General features: G+C 43.1%; 1 protein-coding gene across 1 annotated transcript; it reads right to left on the bottom strand.

The window, feature by feature from the left end:
* Nucleotides 1-99: 99 nt before the first annotated feature.
* itih2 (inter-alpha-trypsin inhibitor heavy chain 2) lies at nt 100-20,384 on the bottom strand. Its single transcript, XM_079494455.1, has 21 exons — nt 20,290-20,384; nt 19,667-19,699; nt 19,468-19,506; nt 17,471-17,643; nt 15,306-15,410; nt 14,019-14,181; nt 13,755-13,862; nt 13,146-13,274; nt 12,540-12,656; nt 11,067-11,235; nt 10,357-10,482; nt 8,243-8,424; nt 6,706-6,891; nt 6,452-6,591; nt 5,601-5,773; nt 5,303-5,431; nt 4,842-4,955; nt 3,878-4,076; nt 3,030-3,202; nt 473-584; nt 100-329 (listed from the first exon to the last, which is right to left on the bottom strand). The coding sequence occupies exons 1-21, from the start codon at nt 20,380-20,382 to the stop codon at nt 182-184; spliced, it is 2,811 nt and encodes a 936-aa protein (XP_079350581.1). The 5' UTR covers nt 20,383-20,384; the 3' UTR covers nt 100-181.
* Between the last annotated feature and the right edge of the window lie 2,428 nt (nt 20,385-22,812).

Genomic DNA, 22,812 nt, shown 5'->3' with positions numbered 1-22,812 from the left:
AACTCCCTTTCAAGTGGTTGTAGCATTTTGTTAAATTAATTAAGGCTTCACTGGTCCAGAAAACAAATAGCAGCATATGGCACTGGCAATTTATTTGTATTATTATGTAACTCATGTAACTCATATCTACCCATCCCACTTTGAGTCATGTGATCCTTGTGAAAGCAATGTCATTGGAGGCTCAGTGTGTTTGAAGGAAGCTGTTGAGATCTGTGACGATGTAGTCGGTGTAATGGCCGTCGATCAAGCCTTTTCCACTGTTGTGTATGAACCAACAGGAGACATCTGTGCCCCGCTTCTTTTCTTGTCTGTAGTCCTTCTGCCAGCCCCTGCCGGACACATAACATTGGTTTTAGCGGCCATTCATTTTTTGAGCCAAATGCGAACGAAAGTAAAAGCCTGGGTACTGAGGCTAAGTGGCCATTAGCAGCCAGTTATTTGTTGAATAATCCATTGTGTGTATTTCACTTACCTGGTGACGGCCAACTTGTGTCCCTTCACTTTCATGGTGGCCTCGTCCTTCAGAGGATCTCTTCCGCTGTGAATGTTGTGCACGCTCACCTCAGGCACTGTAGAAAACTGCCCTGGAAGGTCACAATTTCACAGACATGGCAAACATTTTCAGACATCAAACATCCCAATGAAGTAGTACGAAAAAGATGAATTGTTACAGTTTAGGAGGTTATTCTGATTGAATCACTGTGCTCTTGATTCCGATTAGTGGCATTAAGGCATGTGAAAGAATCCAAAGCAGAAAGAAAATCAAGATGCACCATTCTGATCTGCGGACTTTATTGTTATTTCACAAATAATCCAAAGCACACATTACCCACTGAGAATTCTTCAGGATATTAGACACCTAAAATACGGCCATCTAAAATTGGTTTATAAATGGTCTGAAAATTAGGCTAGGCTTAGATTAGACTATCTATATAGACCGTCTATAGACGTTTAAAAACTGATAATCAACGTCTAAGTTAAAGGACCACTTCATCACTTTTCAACCTATCTTCATATAATAGGTCCTCACTAATAATCATGATAAAATGGCACGATTTTCTTCTACTCAGTCTGTGTCTCATAGGAGGGCTGTGGGCAGTTTAGAAACCGTCTTCCAGTGACATCATTAGGCAGAGTATTTTTTAAACAAGATTTCTTTACAAAAATGTTTAGATTTTCATTATCGTGAGAACTTCCATTTTCACATTGCAACTTTTCAGGACTAGAAAGCCTGCAGTTTTTTTTAGCTTGTATTCCCCATCGATGATGTCACTGGAAGACGGTTTCTGAACTGCCCACAGCCCTCCTTTGAGACACAGACCGAGTAGAAAAGAATTGCGCCATTTTTTCATGATTATTAGTGAGGACCTATTATATGAAGATAGGTTGAAAAGTGGTGAAGTGGTCCTTTAAGCTTAGACCAGTTCAACTTATAAACCATTTTTAAACGGACGTCTAATAGCCGACTATTGCTCAGTGGGTACAAAACAGCTTCCTTTAGGGCCACCCACAATAAGCACTATAATTATTACTACAAAACAGCTTCCTTTAGGGCCACCCACAATAAGCACTATAATTATTACTACAAAACAGCTTCCTTTAGGGCCACCCACAATAAGCACTATAATTATTACTACAAAACAGCTTCCTTTAGGGCCACCCACAATAAGCACTATAATTATTACTACAAAACAGCTTCCTTTAGGGCCACCCACAATAAGCACTATAATTATTACTACAAAACAGCTTCCTTTAGGGCCACCCACAATAAGCACTATAATTATTACTACAAAACAGCTTCCTTTAGGGCCACCCACAATAAGCACTATAATTATTACTACAAAACAGCTTCCTTTAGGGCCACCCACAATACGCACTATAATTATTACTACAAAACAGCTTCCTTTAGGGCCACCCACAATAAGCACTATAATTATTACTACAAAACAGCTTCCTTTAGGGCCACCCACAATAAGCACTATAATTATTACTACAAAACAGCTTCCTTTAGGGCCACCCACAATAAGCACTATAATTATTACTACAAAACAGCTTCCTTTAGGGCCACCCACAATAAGCACTATAATTATTACTACAAAACAGCTTCCTTTAGGGCCACCCACAATAAGCACTATAATTATTACTACAAAACAGCTTCCTTTAGGGCCACCCACAATACGCACTATAATTATTACTACAAAACAGCTTCCTTTAGGGCCACCCACAATAAGCACTATAATTATTACTACAAAACAGCTTCCTTTAGGGCCACCCACAATAAGCACTATAATTATTACTACAAAACAGCTCCTTTAGGGTCACCCACAATAAGCACTATAATTATTACTACAAAACAGCTTCCTTTAGGGCCACCCACAATAAGCCCCGGTCCACCCGGTAACAAGATGTGCACATGCACACGCTCTACAGTGGGGGAGTTACAACAGACCAACAGCACATGCACCAATGCCCGCCCCACTCGATCATGATTGGAGGAAGGCCCCTCTCATCCTGATTGGATGAAGGCTTTGCCACCCAAAGCCCAAACCGAAACTAGGGTTTTTTGACCCCAGGGGCTCACTGGGGACAGGGAGGAACTCCTTATATGGTCAGCACACTTTATAGTAGGGAGGATTATCCAAAAAATAAGTGATATTTGAATTAAGTGAAATCACTGAATATACCTTTAATTTAATATAGTTGTGGTGTGGACTTTTAAAACAATATAACAATGATAGTGGTGAACGATATAGTTACTGTATATACTATACAGTAACTATATCGTTCACTATAGAGCTTGTCATGGACGGCCCTTCACTGCATGATAGTAGTCACGACGAGTCGTCAGAAGGACTTTAATGGTGCAATTTGAGCATCATGTCACAACAAATGATTCATCATTGTACCTGTCAGTCGGCACATAGAAAACCTACCTAAATGATTCATCATTGTACCTGTCAGTCGGCACATAGAAAACCTACCTAAATGATTCATCATTGTACCTGTCACTCAACACATAGAAGACCTACCTATGAGTCCATGGACCCGGGTGGAATACGTGTTTTCTGTAGGGATATAGATTCCCAGGAAGTTTACGTTGATTGGATGTTTCTTCCAAACACGATGGAGCATCACCATGAACCTCATAGTATCATTTATAGCTACAGTGACATGGGAGTCCTTCACAATGGCAACCCTCACCCTGAAACACAATGACATGACAGTACAGTATGCCTGTTTAATTACAACACTCATAATAATAATATTGATACCTTGCTATTCCATAGCCAAGAAATGGTTGATTGCAAGAAATTGATTAATACTTTTTAACAACTTTATGCCCAAGACTACAGCATACGTCACTGTATGATGAATAGCGAAAATATCTATAAAAGCTCACAAAACGAATTTGCGACATGTTATGAGCATGTAGAGATCTGCTATTTTTTTAAATTGCCCAGTCTAAAATATTCACCTATGACATGCCCAAAACAAAAACACCAGGTTGAAAGTGGTTAAATGGATATCTGACTGTACATGGATGTGTACAGTGTCAGTGTCAGTGTCATGCACCTCCATGACCCCTGTATAAAACTCCTCATCAGTGTTGTTTTCGTCGACTAAAACCAAGACGAAAAATGTTTGTCGACTACCTTTTTCCACTGACGAAAACTAAATGGAAACTAAATTAAAACTAAGCTGCAGTATGATGACTAAAACTAAGACTAAATATATTGACAATTTTGTCAACAAATAAAAACTAGACTAAAATGTTAGGAAGGGACTAGTGGACAAGAGATCCAGTTTACACTTGGTTGCATGCTGAAAATAGCTGATCTACAACTTTTACCCCTAAAAAAACTGTGATTGTTTTTACCCGTCCTGTGCGATGTCTGCCGTGGCTCTCCACGTGAAGTTGTGCTTGTTCCTGCCGTCGGTCAGTACGATCTGTTCTGTGCCGACAGTCACGCTGAGTCCCAGCGGCTGGTAGTAGACCGAGATGGTCCCAAAGTAGGTGTTCACTTTGTTCCCCTTCATGCGCTTTGAGCCCACCAGCTGACCGTTCACTGCCACACCTGCAGAATTCATTTATTTTATTTAGAGTAGCCAATTATTTATTTCTCCCCCCCCCCAATTTAGACATTATGCCAATTATAGTTATATATTATAGTGTTGTCACTGCTGTTGTCCTGACTCAGGACTCAGCCACACTGGCCAATATTGTGTTCGCATAGAAGCCCGACAATGCCGGATGCAATACGGTGGATTCGAACCCACAACCTCTGTGGTGGTGGTGGTGGGCAATGCAATATTCAATTCTGATTGCAGTCATGCATGGTAGCCACAGTCAATGCTAGACTGAGAGTTAATATCGTAAATTACATTGATACAATTTTAAATCGGACTATTACGAGAAGTTGACATGAAAGATGTCATTCAATGTGATTGCCTGTCGAATAGGTGCTATCAGCACACGTAAATCACAATCCCAATTTCCCAACTATGGGCTAGTACTAGTAGAGGCCTACTAAACTGCTAAACTACTAGCAAGTTGCTAGTTCAGGAGGCTGTCATCATCCATTTATTTCAGTGAGCCAGTAAGCACAGAAGGCCTGTTATCAAGCAGGTGCTGTCACATGAAAAAGAAAGTAGCTGACATTACTTTTCAATGCAATATCTTAAGATAGTTTCAGGCCTTTCTATCATTGGTGGTTATTATGGACTGCCATGCTGGCTTACATGTTTCAATCATTGTCTTTGTGCTGTGCAGTTGTCCAATATGTTATTGGAGTTATTGTGTGTTTGGTGCAAAGCACTAAAACCAGGGAATAATGAGCTACCTGTTTCGTGGTCAGACAGCAGGTTGAGGATGTTACCAGGCTTGGAGTCGATGTTGAAGCAGACACTCATGTTGCTTCTGGGCAGGTGCACTGTGAAGTGTGGGTCGTTCTCCACTGGATCAGAAACAAAGCTTGTTAGCCGACACACCTCTCACCTCACAATTTACAGTGGGGTATTACGTAAAACAGTGTTTTGCATGTCGATGTTCCCCAAATTTATATGAATTTGGCTGCAGAACCCCCACTTGAAAATATTTTGTGCCAGGGACCCCCATAAGAGAAGATTGTCAACACCTTTTGAAAATAGCTGAAAATTGTAATGTTTAAAGTAAACTGTTCCTCATTTTGATGGGGAACCCCTGGGAACTCCAAAGGACCCTTGTGTGTCCCTGCCTGGACCCCACTTTGAGAACCAATGATATAAAACTCTGTGTGTGTATTTGCGTGCGTGCGTGCGTTACCAAAGGTGATGTGCTCAGTCAGGGCGCCTGCAGCCTGGCTAGGAGGCGCAGGGGTGGTCATCTGCACCCAGGGAGGAGGTTCATGGAGCATCCGGATTGGAGTCATACCAGAAGAGACCAACCCAGATCCTACACATACAAACACACACAATGCACACTTAAGAACACTAACTAACAATACGAGTCAAGTCAACTCAGCAGATGTAGTTGAACTTGAGCTCATGGCAAACGGTTCCCTGCATATATATGACTATTGTTGATGAGAATATGATAGTTTTTATTTTATTTGGTAAGACACCTGAGCAGCAGCCGTGTTTGGGGTCCTTAGGAGAGTCTGCCAGCAGCCTCTCTCCGCCTCCTTCACTCTCCACCAGCATGGCGGTGAGAGGAGTAACAAACTGGTGCTCCACAGCCAGGGCCATGATCCTCTGAGTGATCTTTCTCTTCTTAACAGCTGTTGTGGCCAGAGATCTGCAGGAGAAACACACAGTTCAAACCTTGAGTTTGAAAAGAAGGGGGAAAAAGGACCTATAACAGTCATGTATATGATTAAAAGCGAAAGAAATGGCCAAATACCAAAATTAAATAAGACTAAATAACGTATGGAACGTTGCCCCGGTTGTTTTAATATAGGTTCTGCCAGATTCTCTGTGTTGGCTGATCTGAGCGAGCGGGGGAGGCGGGGGGTTGTAATGTTGGATCAGACTATGAAGATATGAGGGTGCCATATACCTTTGGTTGCTTTGTAGGCCAGCAGTGTTTTTGTACTCTGTGCGGGCAGTAACCGTGAGCCAAGACATAGCTAGCAGGGCATGATCGAGGAGTACAGATTCAATTCATTACATCAGTGGTTCTCAAAGTGGGGTCCGGGCACCGGGTCCTTGAGGGAGTTCCAGGGGGTCCCCAGCTAAATCATAGTTAGGACCCAAATGGACCCTTATGGGACTGTAACTCTGAGAGTGTAACAAATGGTGCTATCGGTAAAAATACAAATCTGACACAAATTTTGAACTGATGGTCAAGATTCAATTTATCCTCTGAATCTTTATTTAAGAGGCTTACGAAGTTCATTTGGGTGTCTCCATTTTCCTATCATGCCTCTGTATCTCTTCATCGCACGTCAGGTACACATTTCTCTAAGTGTGTTACCTCTCACTTATGAGCTGGGTGACGGTGATATAGGCCCACATCTGCCTGGCAAAGCCGGTGAAAGAGTGCTGCTGCTTGGCTAGCTCTATGTCCAGCTCCATGGTGTCTGCCTCTGTCTCCAAGGACATATCCAGACGGGCCTGGGAGACAAGATGGGGTGGTGAGAGGAGGAGGGAGTTATGTTAGGGTGTGTGTGTGTGTGCGTGCGTGCGTGCGTGCGTGCGTGCGTGCGTGATGGTGCATGTGCTACTCACAGCAGATGCTGTGGTGATACCGGTCAGGATGTTGCTCTCAGAGGGTAGCACCTTCCCAGCCACCACCAGCTCTGAACCGCTGAAGTATTTGTCAAATTGGTTCTGCGTGACGTCAGACACAGAGTCCTCTGGGAACTGGATGGTGATCGTTCTCAGCAAGGGTGAGGACACCTGTCTGTAGAACGCCTGGAGAGCAGAGAGTGGATGAGACTTTATCAAAACATGCCGGCGGAAATGTGTTTAGAGTTTGAATGATGGTCGCAACCTTAATGTGCACACACAGTTTAAATTCAAAACGACATCCACAACTAGCTGGGCATAGCTAGCAGGGCATGATCGAGGAGTAGAGATTCAATTCATTACATCAGTGGTTCTCAAAGTGGGGTCCGGGTCCTTGAGGGAGTTCCAGGGGGTCCCCAGCTAAATCATAGTTAGGACCCAAATGGACCCTTATGGGACCGTAACTCTGGAGAGTGTAACAAAACAAATGGAACCAAATGGACCCGTCCATTTGTTACACTCTCAGAGTTAAATTAACATTGATTTTACAATATAATTTGGGGTCCCAGAGATATAAATGCCATTAAATGGGGGTCCGTATCCTAATGCATGTCAAACTGGGGGTCCTTGAAATTAAAATGGTTGAGAATCACTCTGCTGGAGCCGTACTAATAAGTGGGTTCCACGGACTAATAAGTGTCAATTTGGGGGTCCTTGACATGAAAGAGTTTGGGAACCACTGCATTACATGACTTGTTTCCGGTGATGTCCAGTCACATCTTAAGGTCCCACCAACAAAGCTGAAGAAGCGGGAAGATAGATCATTTTCCGCTGAAGCGCCCAAACTGGGGAACGAGCGTCCACCTGCATGTTTGCAAACCCTGCCTGTGTTTAAATCACATTTGGAAACTCACTTGTACTCCTTGGCGTTCGAAAACTCAAGACCGAGACTTACTGTTTCCACCAGGCATTGTGCCTATAGTAGATTGTGTCGTTGTGCTGTTTATTGTGTACTGTTCTTTGCTCTAACTATTTTTTGTAATTTCAAACTGAGTGTACAGACTACACAGCACTTTGGTTCTTTTGGTTTGGTGTTTTAAATGTGCTCTATAAATAAAGTGGATTGGATCTGGGCGTCTCCCTATAGGGAGGTCCTCGAGGCACGTCCCACTGGAAGGAGACCCCGGGGCAGACCAAGGCGCAGTTGGAGGAAACACATCGACTCACTGGCCTTGGAACGTCTCGGGATCCCCCACAGGAGGAAGTCACTAATGTTGCTCTGGAGAGTCTGGAGCACTCTGGTGGAGCTGTTGCCCCTGCGACCCGACTACGGATAAGCGGGTGAAGATGGATGGATGGATGGATTGGATTGATATCCTGACTCCTGACTATGATATCACAACTGTACATCTGTTTGTTTTCTTGGATCGGTCGCCGTGAAGCCCAAAGCATCCACATCGTATTCTATACTTCCTAGTAGGAAGCAAAGATGACCTAGTAGGAAGTTCCTACTAGGTCATCTTTGCCACCGTCATACCCGTAGCTGCTCCGCGGCGTCATGGTTGGCATAGATCCTCTGAGCCACGCCCCTGTTCTCCATGGCGATGCGCTCCAGGAAGTCATAGTCAACATCAAAGCCGATACCCAGAGAGAAGAGAGAGAAGTCCGCCCTCATCACCTTCCTCACATTCCTCTGAATGGCACTGAGCTTGATCTCTCCTGCAGAAACATGCAGTGGGTTTACATAGTTTTACAGAGAAACTTAAAGGGATAGTTCAGATTTTTTGAACTTAAGTTGTATGAAATACTTGCCATTAATATAGTGGTTGCAACTGTATTAATTGATTGCCCGAGTCCCATGGTGGGAGTTCTGCTCTGGTTTTGGTCAATATTAAGTAGTTCCGGTCATTTTGTAGGGGGCACTGGGGCCACGCAGTAAAAGTAAATGAATCCACAAAACGAACGTAATTTGTATTGTTGACCTATTTCTAAAATATTAGCGCGACTTTCGTTCAACTTTGACCCCTATATCACATGGAACTATTTTTTGGGCGTAGTGATATGGACACAAAAAACATAGTTCTGTGTGATAGAGGGGTAAAAAAAGAACGGAAGTTGCACTAATATTTTAGAAATAGGTCAACAATACAAATTACGTTAGTTTTGTGGATTAATTTACTTTTACTGCGTGGCCCCCAGTGCCCCCCACAAAATGACCGGAACTACTTGATATTTCACCAAAACCAGAGCAGAACTCCCACCACAGGACTCGGGCAATCAATTAATACAGTTGCAACCACTATATTAATGGCAAGTATTTCATACAACTTAAGTTAAAAAAATCTGAACTATCCCTTTAAGTACAGCTATGGAAACTTAAAGCTTACTTCCTAGTAGTACGTTACAAGCAAGCAGCCAGTAGCAAGGAAGTGACGATATTCAGACCACGGCCATCTTGCCAGCAAGGAGCTAACTAGGTGCAACTTCCCATTGACAGCCCATTCATCCAAACAGAAAAGTCCTGTCTGATTGTATTAAACAATGTCAAACTCACCAACATTGCAGCTGTATGGAAAGATCAATCTGTAAAGTTTTTGTTTCATAAAAATCCACCGTAGACATTATGATCTAATTCCTGTGAAGAAATTCACAGGTTATTTTTTGTCAGAGTTTGGGAGTGCTCGTTGGATATCACTCAACACTGTCAACAGCCCTGCATACCACTTGTTTTGAATTTGCACATAATGCAGGAGGCAGCAGGAGGTTTCTTTACTAAAAACGAGTACTTTTCCAACTCCAAGTCTACAGTGGATTTTTATGAAACAAACATTTGCAGATAGAAAGAGGATAATTCAAGCTTTTCGCACAGCTGCAATGTTGGTGAGTTTGACGCTGTTTAATACAATCAGATAGGACTTTTCTGTTTGGATGAATGGGCTGTCAATGGGAAGTTGCACCCAGTTAGCACCTTGCTGGCAAGATGGCCACAGTCTGAATATCGTCAGTATTTAAGCCGTGACGTACTGTTAGCGCCTCCTCCAGAGCCACTTCCAGATCCTACTCCGTCGGAGCGGTGTTTGAACCAATCTGAGACTAGAACAACCACTAACTAAAGTCTAATTTTACAGCTTTCCTTGCAACAACAAAGCTACTGGTCTCCCAAATCTGGCTGTGACAGGCTGTCTGCCCCACACTGAATACTATCGCCATTTTATTTCATTGTGTCAACTAAATCCTCCATTAGAGATCGTATTAATGCAAACTAGATTCAACGTACTCAACCCTGCACACATTGTAAATATGCCTCCGAAATATTGTACTGAGCAAATGGACTGTTACCACCTTTAATAATAATAATAATAGTCTTTATTGTGTCCACATCATATATTTTCTTTGTCATGGACACATGGACACACAGAACATTAATAATTCTACTCAAGTTGGAAGCATTAAGACCCTCAATGGCTTCCTTTCTGAAAAATAACATTATTGTAACAAGATTCACACGTTTAGATATTGTTATTTGCAATGAGAAGCTGACGGGAGCTGGTGCCACTTGGACCCGGACGCAACGTAGGACTACAAAATGACGTCGGACTAAGGCTGCAACAATGCACCAACAGATGATGATGGCACAGGGGTCTCACTCACCAACAGTGGGGTCTCCGTCAGACACCAGGATGATCATGGAGACGGATCGCTTGTCGATCAGGTCCTGGTTAGATGCCTTTATCAACATCTGCGCCGCCCTCATTAACGCCTCGTTGATGTTGGTGCCTGGAGTGGGAAGAGATTTACCTTCTGAATGTTTGCTCTCCATAAGGCAGTGGTTCCCAAAGTGGGGTCCGGGGGACCCGAACCCAGGGGTCCTTGAGGGAGTTCAAGGAGGTCCCCAGCTAAATGATAGTTAGGAACCAAATGGACCATTATGGGTCTGTAACTCTGAGAGTGTACAAATGGAACCAAATGGACCCGTTAGGGTCCATTTGGTTCTCCTTGAAAATAAATGGGTTGAGAATCACTGCTAGAGCTGGCATATATTTTTCAAATGGGGGTCTGCGGGCTAATTAGTATCAATTTGGGGATCCTTGACGCGAAGACCACTCTGCTCCGGGCAGCGCACCACTCGCGCCTCCCAGTTCTTAATGAATTGGCCACCGACCCCCATCTGAAAATATGTTGTTCCAGGGACCCCAAGAAGCTAAAGTAGCTAAAGTATTTTAGAACACAATCCTTAAAACACCAAAAGGGGTTCCCGTCCTGAATGTGTTAAGCAAGTAAATGTGAGTACTTTTTTCCCCCACCACTCATGCCCTCCCCGGGCCGGGCCGGGCCTCGCCACAGATATCCCTCGGTCTCACCTCCATTGGGTTTGATGTTCTGGATGTATTTCTTGGCGTCGTCGATCTGGATGGAGGAGCCGGGCACGAGGTCGTCGTTCCAGCAGCGCACGTTGTGGTTGAAGTCTATGATGCTGAAGTAGTCGTCGATGGTCAGGTCATCCAGAATGGCCTGCATGGCCTCCACCGTCTGCATGGGACAGAGGGGGGTTTGTTTTCTATTAAATACACCCTGGACAATGGCCACACGAGGGCACTAGTGTTTCACAAATAGTGCATGGATGGGAACCAACAGAGAAAGAGAGAAAGGATTGATTGATTGAAGTATTTATTAACAGTTTTTGAGAATTACAGTACATTTCTAGTACAGCTCAGTACAAGACTGTTAACTGTGGACGACACCATGACGCATTACACTTGTTTACCATGTTCTGGTGGCTGGTGGTGGAAAAAGTACTCAAAGTTTTTTACTTTGTGTGCGTGCGTGCGTGCGTGCGTGCGTGCGTGCGTGCGTGCGTGCGTGCGTGCGTGCGTGCGTGCGCGTCGCATTTCTTACCCAATTACTTAGGCTACAAGTAAAAGTCTGGAATTCAACATGTACTTCAGTAAAAGTTCAAAAGTATTGGCATAAGAATGTACTTAAAGTAGCAAAAGTAAAAGTACTCATTGTGCAGAATGTGCCATTTCAAGTTGTATAAAATGTATACAAATATTTTTGAAAATAGCAGATATACAAACTCACAATGCGTCACATTGCGATGCATTGTGAGCTTGTAGGATTGTCTATTTTCAAATGGCTGAAATGTAGGCTATATAGGGCTGAAGTGTTTCATGTATGCATTGCTTTGTAATAATAATCAAAATCTACAAAGTAACTAAAGGTTTCAAATAAATGTAGCAGAGTAAACGTACAATGTGTGGATGCGAGACGTAGTGGAGTAGAAGTAAAAGTATTGGAAATACTCAAGTAAAGTACAAACACCTGAAAATTGTACCTAAATACAGCCTATTCTGGACGGGAACTCCCTTTTGGTGTTTTAAGCATTATGTTATACTTTAGCTATTGAAAAATAGCAAATCTACAAGCTCAATCTACGAGCTTGTAGATCTTCTATTTTGTTTTAATCATGAAAATGTGGCGCAAATCTTTGAATATATATTCTTTCACAGTGAACATTTTTAACTAAAATCTTTGCTTCTGGGGGGGGGGGGGGGGGGAGTCCACGACCAAATACAGATAGCGGTAATTCTGGGGCTCCTTGACATGAAATAGGTTGAGCACCACTGACATAGAAACATAGGTTGTTCAGAAAACTTTTAGGATTTAGAAGACATTTTTTAAAGAATCGTCCTCAGGTCTAAATAGGTTAAGTAAATGTATTTAGTTACCTTCCACCATTGGGCATATAGGAGATAGGGAGAAACAGAGGGGGGGAGGGACCTGTTGGAGGGGTCAACGTTCATGTAAATAAAAAAAGCTCCAATGACTCTCACCTGCTTCATCTTGACTCCCCACATCGATCCGCTGACGTCAATGACGAAGACGATGTTTTTAGGGAGGGGCGAGAGGTTGGCCGGAGCGAAGAAATGGACAAAATGGCCGTCAGAGACCTTGAGGAGACAAACTTAGCCTGAACGACATGCAACGCCATTGCAGTTCCATTCTAATCAAATAGATTGGACAACAAACAACAGCATATCGTAGTTTGGTTGGTGGTTTAGGCCAGTGGTTCCCAAAGTGTGGTCCGGGGACCCCTAGGGGTCCTTGAGGGATTTCCATTGGGTCCCCAGCTAAATGATAGTTATGAACCAAATGGAACCCTTATGGGTCTGTAACTCAATGGAACCAAATGGACCCTAACGGGTCCATTTGGTTCCATTTGTACACTCAGAGTTAAATTAACTTTGATTTTACGATATACATTGGGGTCCCAGAGATAGCAATGGGGGACCGTAGCCTAATTCAGGTCAAACTGGGGGTCCTTGAAATGAAATTGGTTGAAAATCACTGCTAGAACAGTGAAAATCTTCTCTTATGGGGGGTTCCTTGGCATATGTCCCCAGTTCAAATATGATTATTTTGGGGGGGTCCCAACATACTTGCAGCTCCCCAGCATTGCTGTCTCTCTGCACGTCGTATTTGACAACAAAGACGCCATCGATGGCGGTGGTCGTACAGTTCTCACACTTCCTCTGCTGCTGTAGCGTGGGCTTGAAGACAATGTGAGCCTGGACGCACGCACACGCACACGCACACGTCACACACACACACACACGTCACACGCACACACGCACACACACACACACACACACACACACACACACACACACACACACACACACACACACACACACACACACACACACACACACACACACACACACACACACAATCCATTAGATGAGACAGCCTACATGCTATCAAATAAGTGGCAGTGGCTGCAAATAAAAAATCACACCCGTGTGAAGTGAGCTAATATATTAAAGTCTAACTCATGTTGATTAGGTGATGTAATGGGGATGTAAAACAAACGGTGCAAACACAAACATTAAACGACATTAACAATAAAGAGACAATATGACGTAAATGACACATTATGACGTACATTTTCCCTTCATTGTCAATGGCGTTTACAAAACAAACATTGAACTAAAGACAAACATTAAACCTGTGTATAGTGCGTCTCAAAAATAAGACGCATGTGTTACCTTGTCTTTAGAGGAGGTCACTTTGATTTGTTCTGAAAACTGTTCCCCGAGCGCGTTAGGTGCTTCCACCATGGCAATGCCCTTAGGCTCAAAGATGTACACATCCACCTAGAAAGAGACAGGGGTCAGGGCAGGGGGCTTTGTTGAGTGACAGATAGACGCACGCGCACGCACGCACACACGCACGCACGCACGCACGCACGCACGCACGCACGCACGCACGCACGCACGCACGCACGCACATACACACACACACACACACACCTGGAACTGGGGCACAAGCCTTCCAGGCTGCAGGTGCAGCACATGCTCATAGACTCCCAGCTTCCTGTGCATCATTTCCTGATAGTGCAGCTCGAACTCGATGTTGCTGCCGGGGGGCACGTGGACCTCCGTCTTAAAGGTCTCCATGTCCTGTGCATTGGCCCTGTGAAGAAGAAGAAAGAGTCAGTATTGTTGAAGACATGTCTGTCGTCACGGGCGTTGCACTTCGATCGTGTTTTCTGCTTTTCTTTTCGTTGTTTTGACAGGTTTTTCTATGTCGCGCTGTCGCTCGCAGTTTCTATTGTCTATTATATTCTCTGCTGTCGGGAGGAAACCTCATAACTCCAAAATGTTTATTTTTCAGGAAATTAAAAATATACATTTTTCAGGAAATTAAGAAAACCTTATATTTTTTAAACGAAGCAACACAGCCTCATCAAAGTTGGTGTTGTAACTTTATATATTGTCAATTACTTCCATGAGAGGGGGAGAGGTGGTGGAGTTAGTTGCTTTAGCAGACATTTTGAGGGTCCAATGGAGTTAAGAGGTTTTGTCCAAAGCACTTTTTACTACTTTCCATTGGTTAAATATTTTCGAAACAACACACAGACGTAAAGGGGGTCAAAAACCTAAAAGATGGAGTTATGAGGTTTCCTCCCGACAGCAACGATACTACATGCATATAGAATGCTCATGGGATTCATGAACAACTGACGTTTCATTAAAAAAAAACATCTGCTAGATCACAGAGGATGAGGGATTCTTGCGTGCTGTGTGGTGGAGTTAAGCCTAATTTTTGATTTGTTGCACGATGGTGTCGCTTGCCAAAAATAACCGATCTGAGAGTGAGAAATGTGAAGTGAATGAGTAATTATATTAAACCCATTCTCGACGGGAACCCCTTTTGGTGTTTTAAGCATTATGTTATACTTTAGCTATTGAAAAATAGCAGATCTAAGCTCATAGCGAGCTTGTAGATCTGCTTTTTTTTTTATCGTGAAAATGTGGCGCAAATCTTTGAATATATATTCTTTCACAGCGAACGTTTTTAACTCAAATCTTTGCATCCGAGGGGTCCCCTGGAACAACATATTTTCAGATGGGGGTCGGCGGCCAAATACATTACAATTTTTGCAGTCCTTGACATGAAATAGTGAGCACCACTGATATAGAAACATAGTATTTCGGAAAACTGTCAGGATTTAGAAGACATTTTTTTAAATTTCGATGTCAGGCCTAAATGGGTTAAGTATAAATGATCTCTCTAAAAGACATGTTCTTGTATACCTGACAATGCCAGCTGCCTTGCCTCGGGCTCTGGCCTGAGCATACAGGTTCCTGGCCACTGTCTTCTCCTTCACTGAACCCACGAAGATGATCCCGTTCACGTTCCTGCACACATGGCGTCAATGACGGACGAGTTCAAAACAACAGAAATCAACTCAACGAGACACATTGTAACTGCTCTCTCCACACAATGCAAGTCGATGGACATCAGCTACGACGCGAGCAGTCGTCGCTTTTGGCTGTGGTTGCATTTTCCAATACAATACAATCAGAGGGCGACATCATATTGGCAATGGAATCAAAATCACCAAGATTGAGAAGGTGAGATAATATGTGGAAATTATCATTTGAAATCATGACGACTGCATTTCAAACTAGATAAAGTGCCCCTCGGGGCACGGGTCTCCACCAGGGCAGGTCAGCCTCCTGGTGGCGCTATAATAGGCCAATGTGAAAAGGGTGCCATTTCTTCTTACACCTTGGATGGCAATTGGATGATTTGAGGCATTTTGTTCCAAAAATGTGATTTGCAAAAATCCACCTGTTGGTGGCGCTATAATAGGCCAATGTGAAAAGAGTGGGATATATTCCTCAGGCTAGTAGGAAAGTCCGTGAAAGATTTCACGTAAATTGCACGCTGCGTTCATGATTTGAGGCATTTTGTTAAAAACGGGCCAATCCTGCAAACTTTGAAAGCCAATGTTAGCCAATTAGGATGGAATATGAAATATCGTACAGATCCGGCTTGAACACATGACTATAGAGATAGTGTGTAACGATTTGCGGGATTTTTGGACAGAATCTGGAGGAGTAATATCAAAAAAAATGTTTTTCAAAAGTCTCCTGCTGGTGCTATAACAGGCCGTTCTGGAAAATGTGGGGCAGAGGTTCATCGTTGGCATCCAGGGAGTGTGTGGGCAAAATTTGGCATCGACCGGGTTAACAGTGCCGGAGATTAGCTGTACACAGACAGACGGACGGACGGACGGACGGACGGACACACACACACACACACACACACACACACACACACACACACACACACACACACACACACACACACACACACACTCTCCCCATGCCTTCGGCCTGGTGGAGACAATGAAAAGCAGCAAGTGTGTATATTATGTTTCACAGAGGCTGGATTGTGAATATCTAAATGCACAGAACCCTCAGTTTAGCCACTTTCACCTCAGGGTCACTGTTTTAGGCATGCCATTATGGCCCTGGGTGAAAGAAATTCAAACGTTTAAATGGTAAATGGTGCATTTATCCAAGGCATGCAGGGTACCAACCAGCACATCGGGAGAAATTTGGGGTTCGGTGTCTTGCCCAAGGACACTTGTGGACAGGAGGAGCCGGGATTCGAACTGCCGACCCATGGATCATTGGACGACCTGCTCTGCCTCCTGAGCCACAGTCGCCCCCCCCCCAACGTTTAAACAGAGCAACAGATCTACAATCTCATAACACCTTGTGGTGTCACCCGTTGTGAGCTTGTAGATCAGCTGTTTCTTCCACATTTTTTAATAGGGCTTAAAGGACCACTTCACCACTTTTCAACCTATCTTCATATAATTGGTAATTTGGTCCTCACTAGTGTTCATGATAAAATACCACCATTTTTCCTACTCGGTCTGTGTCTCATAGGAGGGTTGTGGGCAGTTCCGAAATCCGTCCACCAGTGACATCATTGTTAGGCAGATTTCTTTTTAACAAGATTAAAAATATTTATATATATTTTATTATTTTGATTTTTATTATCGTGCGAATGATGGCTTCCATTTTGCATTGCAACTTTTCAGGAATAGAAAGCCTGCGGTTTCTATTAGCTTTGATTCCCCATCGATGATGTCACTGTTGGACGGGTTTCTGAACTCCCCACAGCCCTCCCATGAGACACAGACTGAGTTGAAAAGAATTGTGCCATTTTATCATGATTATTAGTGAGAACCAATTATATGAAGATAGGTTGAAAAGTGGTCCTTTAAGATCAGTGGTTCTCAACCAGTGGTCCTTGGTGGGGTTCCAGCTCATAGCACTGAGTGCCGCACTACGAGCTTGTAGATCTGCTATTTTTGAAAAATCGTGAAAGCGAACGTTTTTAACTCAAATCTTTGCTTCTGGGGAGAGGTCCCTGGAACAAAACAAAACTGTCTGCTCACATGGTGAAGTTGGTGATGAAGGCTCGCTTGGGGATCTGGACGTTGAAGCCGATGCTCTGGGACTTGGAGCCGGAGTTGACCACGGAGCTCCGCACGGTGGTGTGGGCGAAGCGCGACGTGATGCGGCTCTCCACCTTGTAGCTCTTCACTGTGATGTCATCACCACGGACGGCCTGTATACGTCACGCACAGGGGCACAGGGCAGGGTTCATTTTGATTTTGTTTTATAGTCATAGTCCTTTTTTTTGAGTGGTGTAATTGAGTGGTGTAAACCACTCCTACAACTGGCTTTGTTAGTTTACGTGTCTGTCCGTTTACGTGTCTGTCCGTAAATGAGCATGGTTGCTATGGTCACCCAGTTCACACGGGTGTGATTTCATTACGTCAGACATTACGTCAGACCACAGCTGATCAGTCTATATAAGACCTTACACCACTCAGTTCACACGGGTGTGATTTTTTAATAAATAAAAGACACTTCGGTTTAAGTCATATTTTAGCTATTTTCAGAGCTCACCACGTGAGCAAAACCAAACAGTTTTTAGCAGTGAAAAAGGGTAGTCGACGAACATTTTTCGTCATAGTTTTAGTCAACGAAATTAACTACAACTGCTACCTGCAGTGTTAATTTCAGAGCAGAACATGTGATGACTTTTGTCACCACCAGATACACAAAAGAGACAGGTGAGACAATTAATTAAGACCACCAATAGATCACAACAACAATCCTATTTGTTCAAAATACAGCATATCATTGGGAATCCGTGTACCTTTCGGGAAATGAAATTAAGGAATCAAATGAATTAACTATGTCCCACGCTGTGTGTAAAGCATGCTGTTCACTGTGCAATATCGGCTATCTTATTACTTTATTGCATGTCATATAAGATCCCCAATATGATCTTGGCCAAATGCTGCATGTGGCAAACTGTGTTTTCTGTGCATTATCGTGGTCTCGTTGCCGGATCTTGAACCAAACTCTGTCTGTCAGAAGCTGCTTTTGATCGCAAATGTACTGGGACAGCATTATTGTGGCAAAGAAAAGAACATGGAATGTGCAGCAGACGTAAATTGTAGTGACTCCCAAGATCATTATCATCATCACCCTCACAATGACTCCTTCTTCAACTCTCCCCATAGTTTAGCTCTGGTCCATAGCCTTACTGCTCTTGCTGCCGTTGCATTAAGGCTCTGCCACTCTTTGCTTCTAGCCCTTGCATGAAACGCAGACCAGCCTCTCCTTTGTAGCGGAAATATAAAAAACGTTTTACCTACTCACCAATACAAAGGCGGTTTGTGTATTTAGAAAGCCTACTTTCCTTAGTGGACGCACTCTGAGCCCCCCACAGGGCCACCACATGTATAAATTCACTTTTTTGGCAAGAAAGGGCTCGTTTTTCCACCGGAAAACAAATACTTTTAGTTACTCCACTGCACCCTCTACCGAATACCGATATTGCCAAGAGAAATATCTCATAGACAAGATTTTCCTTCCATTGAAAATAAATCCCTTTCTGGGCAAAAAGTGTGGTGGGGGCCCAAAGTACGTCCACTAAGGAAAGTAGGCTCTAATGAAGGCATTAGAGCTATGGACCAGAGCTACCCATAGTTTAAAACTGAAGGAATATGACCTTGGGTACAATCGGCAAAAATAGGCAAACATTCTGCTAAAATATTAGCAGACCCAAAAGCTCACAAATTGCTGTTTTTACCCAGCCTATCAAACATGTTGTTGTGAGCTTGTAGATCTGTTATTTTCGCTGTTAGTTATATAGTTGGCCAGTGGCCCACAAAAACTAATAACCTGAGTGAACAGGTTTCTTCTGACTCTCTTCCAGGGGAGAGAGAAAGACAGGACTTGTTTCACTAAAAGTGAACCAGCGGAGAAGTCAATAACCTGTCAGTCAGGGGGATCTCTTCAAACAGCAGTCTATTGATTGTGAGATAACATTAAACTCTGTCACAGTGGAGACGAGACAACAAGCGCAGAGACTCACCTCAAAGGCTTCTTCCTCCTCGCTGGTCAATATCGCTCTCTGAAAAACAAAACACACAAACACACAAGGCATCAGCTCCACCACACTGTCTCAGTCTACAAGACAGGCTGTCAGTCACATACGGTCTGTCATGTAGTGTATGTGATGTGTACTGAACAGATTTGATTTTATTTTATTGTAAAAGAGTATATAATCTTACCTTGTGTCTTTCCCTGTGATCTTGAAAACCTCCCTGGTATAAAGAGAACAGAAAGAGTTTGTAGCATGGTGCTTCAGTCATACAAGAAACACATTTCAAACCCTTATCAAAGCAGGCAAAGAACACATTTTGTTATTTACATCAACAGTAAGGACCGCACTGGAAACAGGCTGTAAGATTATTATTTTTTGCTATATCCTTTTGATTATGGTAGGTCAGATGGATGTTATTGTGACAATAAGGGACGTGGTGGGCCCATAATTCAGCCTGGGAAGTGAAGTTACGGAGGCCCTCTATTTTATTAATACAAAAAAGAAACTGCTGGCCCAGACCGGCCTGGACTGGACCGGCCGTTCGGGAGAATTTCCCAATGGCCAGCACGTCCCTGTGTGACATTATGTTTATTTCGTGATCAATAAAGATATCAATCAATCAATCAATCAATCAATCAATCAATCAATCAATCACAATTGCAGTGTTATATACTGTAGCTAGCAGTCAAACATTATATAGCGAATGTCCCATGATGACTCTGACTCATGTACTCTTTGAAAAACAACAACAGCAGGGATACTGAGAATCATTCCCCATGTTGGCTTTCTCTCAACACCATCGATACTCACCATCTCCCCCTCCCATTCTCCATCTATGAAGAACTCAAAGCAGTGACTCTGGTGGAGGAACAGGAGCCCCGTCAACAGTAGCAGATGTCTCATGTTTCCAGGCCCTTTGGCTTGGCCAGGCAAGTCCTCGAGTCGGAGATACACAAACCGCAGCCGCGTAGAGTGAATCCTTCGATCTGCTGGAAGCACGGAGAACAGAGAGCCCAGTAGTGAGGGTTAAACTCCACTGAACTGATAGACGCCTGGCCCCCGCAGTCAATATTTGTTGTGTTTCACGTCGCTCCACAGAGGGATGGGAAACTTTTAAACTTTTTGAGACCTTGACCGGCAGTGTGGGAGGGAAAATAGGACAGATGTGGGGGTATTCAGGTTGAGCTCTACAAGGCTTTCAGATGCTGGTATAGACTCACTTTTACCTACGTCGCCATACACCCTACTGGGGTATATATAGGCCGTCGACAAGGGACTGTCTGACTTACTGAGGAAGGGTATAATTTTTGAGCTCCTATCAGCTATAGTGTAGATTTTTGTCCTCACACAAACATTAAATGCCATTGACAATGAATGGAGAATTTACGTCATATGTAGACGAGCAAATCGGCTAACCAATCACATAAATTCAGTTCAATGAAAGGAGAAATAAGGTCATATGTGCCTCTAATATGACGTAGATTTGTGGCGACACAAACATTAAATGCCATTGACAATGAAGGGAAAATGTGCGTCATATGTAGAGGAGCAAATCGGCTAACCATTCACACACACACACACACACACACACACACACACACACACACACACACACACACACACACACACACACACACACACACACACACACACACACACACACACACACACACACACACACACACACACACACACGGGGGTTGAAGATGTGGAATGCCCTACCAACGGTCATGTGAATCCCTTGACTCCTTCAAAACCGCTCTCAAAGGGCACCTATACGGACGGCTGCAATTCTAAACTGGCCCCCGTAAAATCTGAATCCCCCACCCACCTCTTTTTCCCCTCATTGTATATGTTTTCTTTTCCCTTTTTCCTTTATGATGATGATTTCCTGTTTTTTGGCTATATAGAAGTGTATATTTGTATGTCTCTAAATGTTATGATGAATTGAACATGGTGGACCCTCTTGTAAACAAGCGTATATAGTGCTTTATTGGTCATCCACTCACAGTTGACATTTTTTGTATTGAGTTGTGCTTGAAATGTACTGTAATTCTGCAAACTGTTAATAAATACTTCAATCAATGTCAAGTCAAAATTTGTCCACGAGAGGGAGCCAATTCTTTCCTAACTCTTATAAAGATTTAGACCAACAAATTTAGACCAACAAATACACTAGTCTAGAATGTTGTTTTTTTTACTTTTCAAAATATACTTTTGCAAATATGTTGTTCATTGAGGCCTAGCATACTCTCCCAAACAAATGTGTTGCATTGCACACCCCCAAGCCTCAACTCTCTCTAGTCTAGCAGCTATACCTCATTAAACTTTATAGCCTTGTTTGATTACAATCGACTATTAAAGTTTAATGAGGCTGTGCACTATAGGCCTATCGAATTGATAGTGATATGTTAGGCTATATAGTGTTTTTATTTGTAGGCCTAGTAGTAGGCCTATATATATTTACCTATATATGTGTAGGCCTATTTGTTTATTTTCAGAAATCGAACTCACTGTGATATAGCATGTTTTATTTTACTTAGTTTACAGTGAGTAAAAAAAGTAGGCCTACACTATTAATGAAACAGGGGATTCACGTTAGGCCTAATGACCAGCGGAAATGGGGTCTGCATTGAAGTCCGTTTCGGAATAGCCTGTTTATTAGGCTGAATGGCCTCTGTAGTCTATTGCAGGTGCGTGTAAAGTCAATCCAAATCACTTGGAGGTTGGAGTGTGAAACTGATGAGCCATCCATAGCCTCTATACTCAACCTACTGACTTGAACTGCATGTCATCTATCTAGATATAGCCTAAATTAATATTCACAATTTACAAACGTAGGAGCCTATTCCCATCAGCATCAACATAGGCTTACCAAAGTAAAAGCAGGCTATACTCGAATGTTTTTGAAATTATCGAGTTGCTGGCGCTGCTCAGTTCTACAGCTTCTGCACCTCACTCCGATTGTGAGTTTGGCTATTTTAGAATACCTATCCAAAGGCTATTGATGTGTAATTTAAGTCTCCCAAAATACTTATCTCACATCATTATGCTAGAAGGTCTTGGGGGGGATTCTTCAGACATCCAGACAGATGGTCGCCACTCTCTCTGAAAATAAAATGGACCTGATCAACATCTCCTATATAATTATCTGCCTGCATGTCTGCTTCTCAGGACATCTTTAGCCTGCCTAGACTATCCCCAAGCCTTTTGTACCGTCCGGGAGAACTTCGTTTGATAATACACATAACACATCACTAAAATAAATGTAAATATGCAAAGTAGCCTCTAATTGCTGTCAAATAATTGGGATAACAATAAAAGCTTCTGCGA

Source organism: Electrona antarctica (genome assembly GCF_951216825.1).
Source record: "Electrona antarctica genome assembly, chromosome: 23".
NCBI lineage: Eukaryota > Metazoa > Chordata > Actinopteri > Myctophiformes > Myctophidae > Electrona > Electrona antarctica.
This window is presented reverse-complemented; position numbering and strand designations above follow the sequence as displayed.

Bases quoted from the DNA above. Each gene is read 5' to 3' on its own strand.
- itih2 (XM_079494455.1), bottom strand. From the start codon at position 20,382: ATGAGACATCTGCTACTGTTGACGGGGCTCCTGTTCCTCCACCAGAGT. The intron at 17,644-19,467 runs GTGAGTCTCTGC...TGACGTATACAG, and splicing joins AGGAGGAAGAAGCCTTTGAG to GCCGTCCGTGGTGATGACAT. The intron at 4,077-4,841 runs GTAGCTCATTAT...TGAATTCTGCAG, and splicing joins GCTGTCTGACCACGAAACAG to GTGTGGCAGTGAACGGTCAG.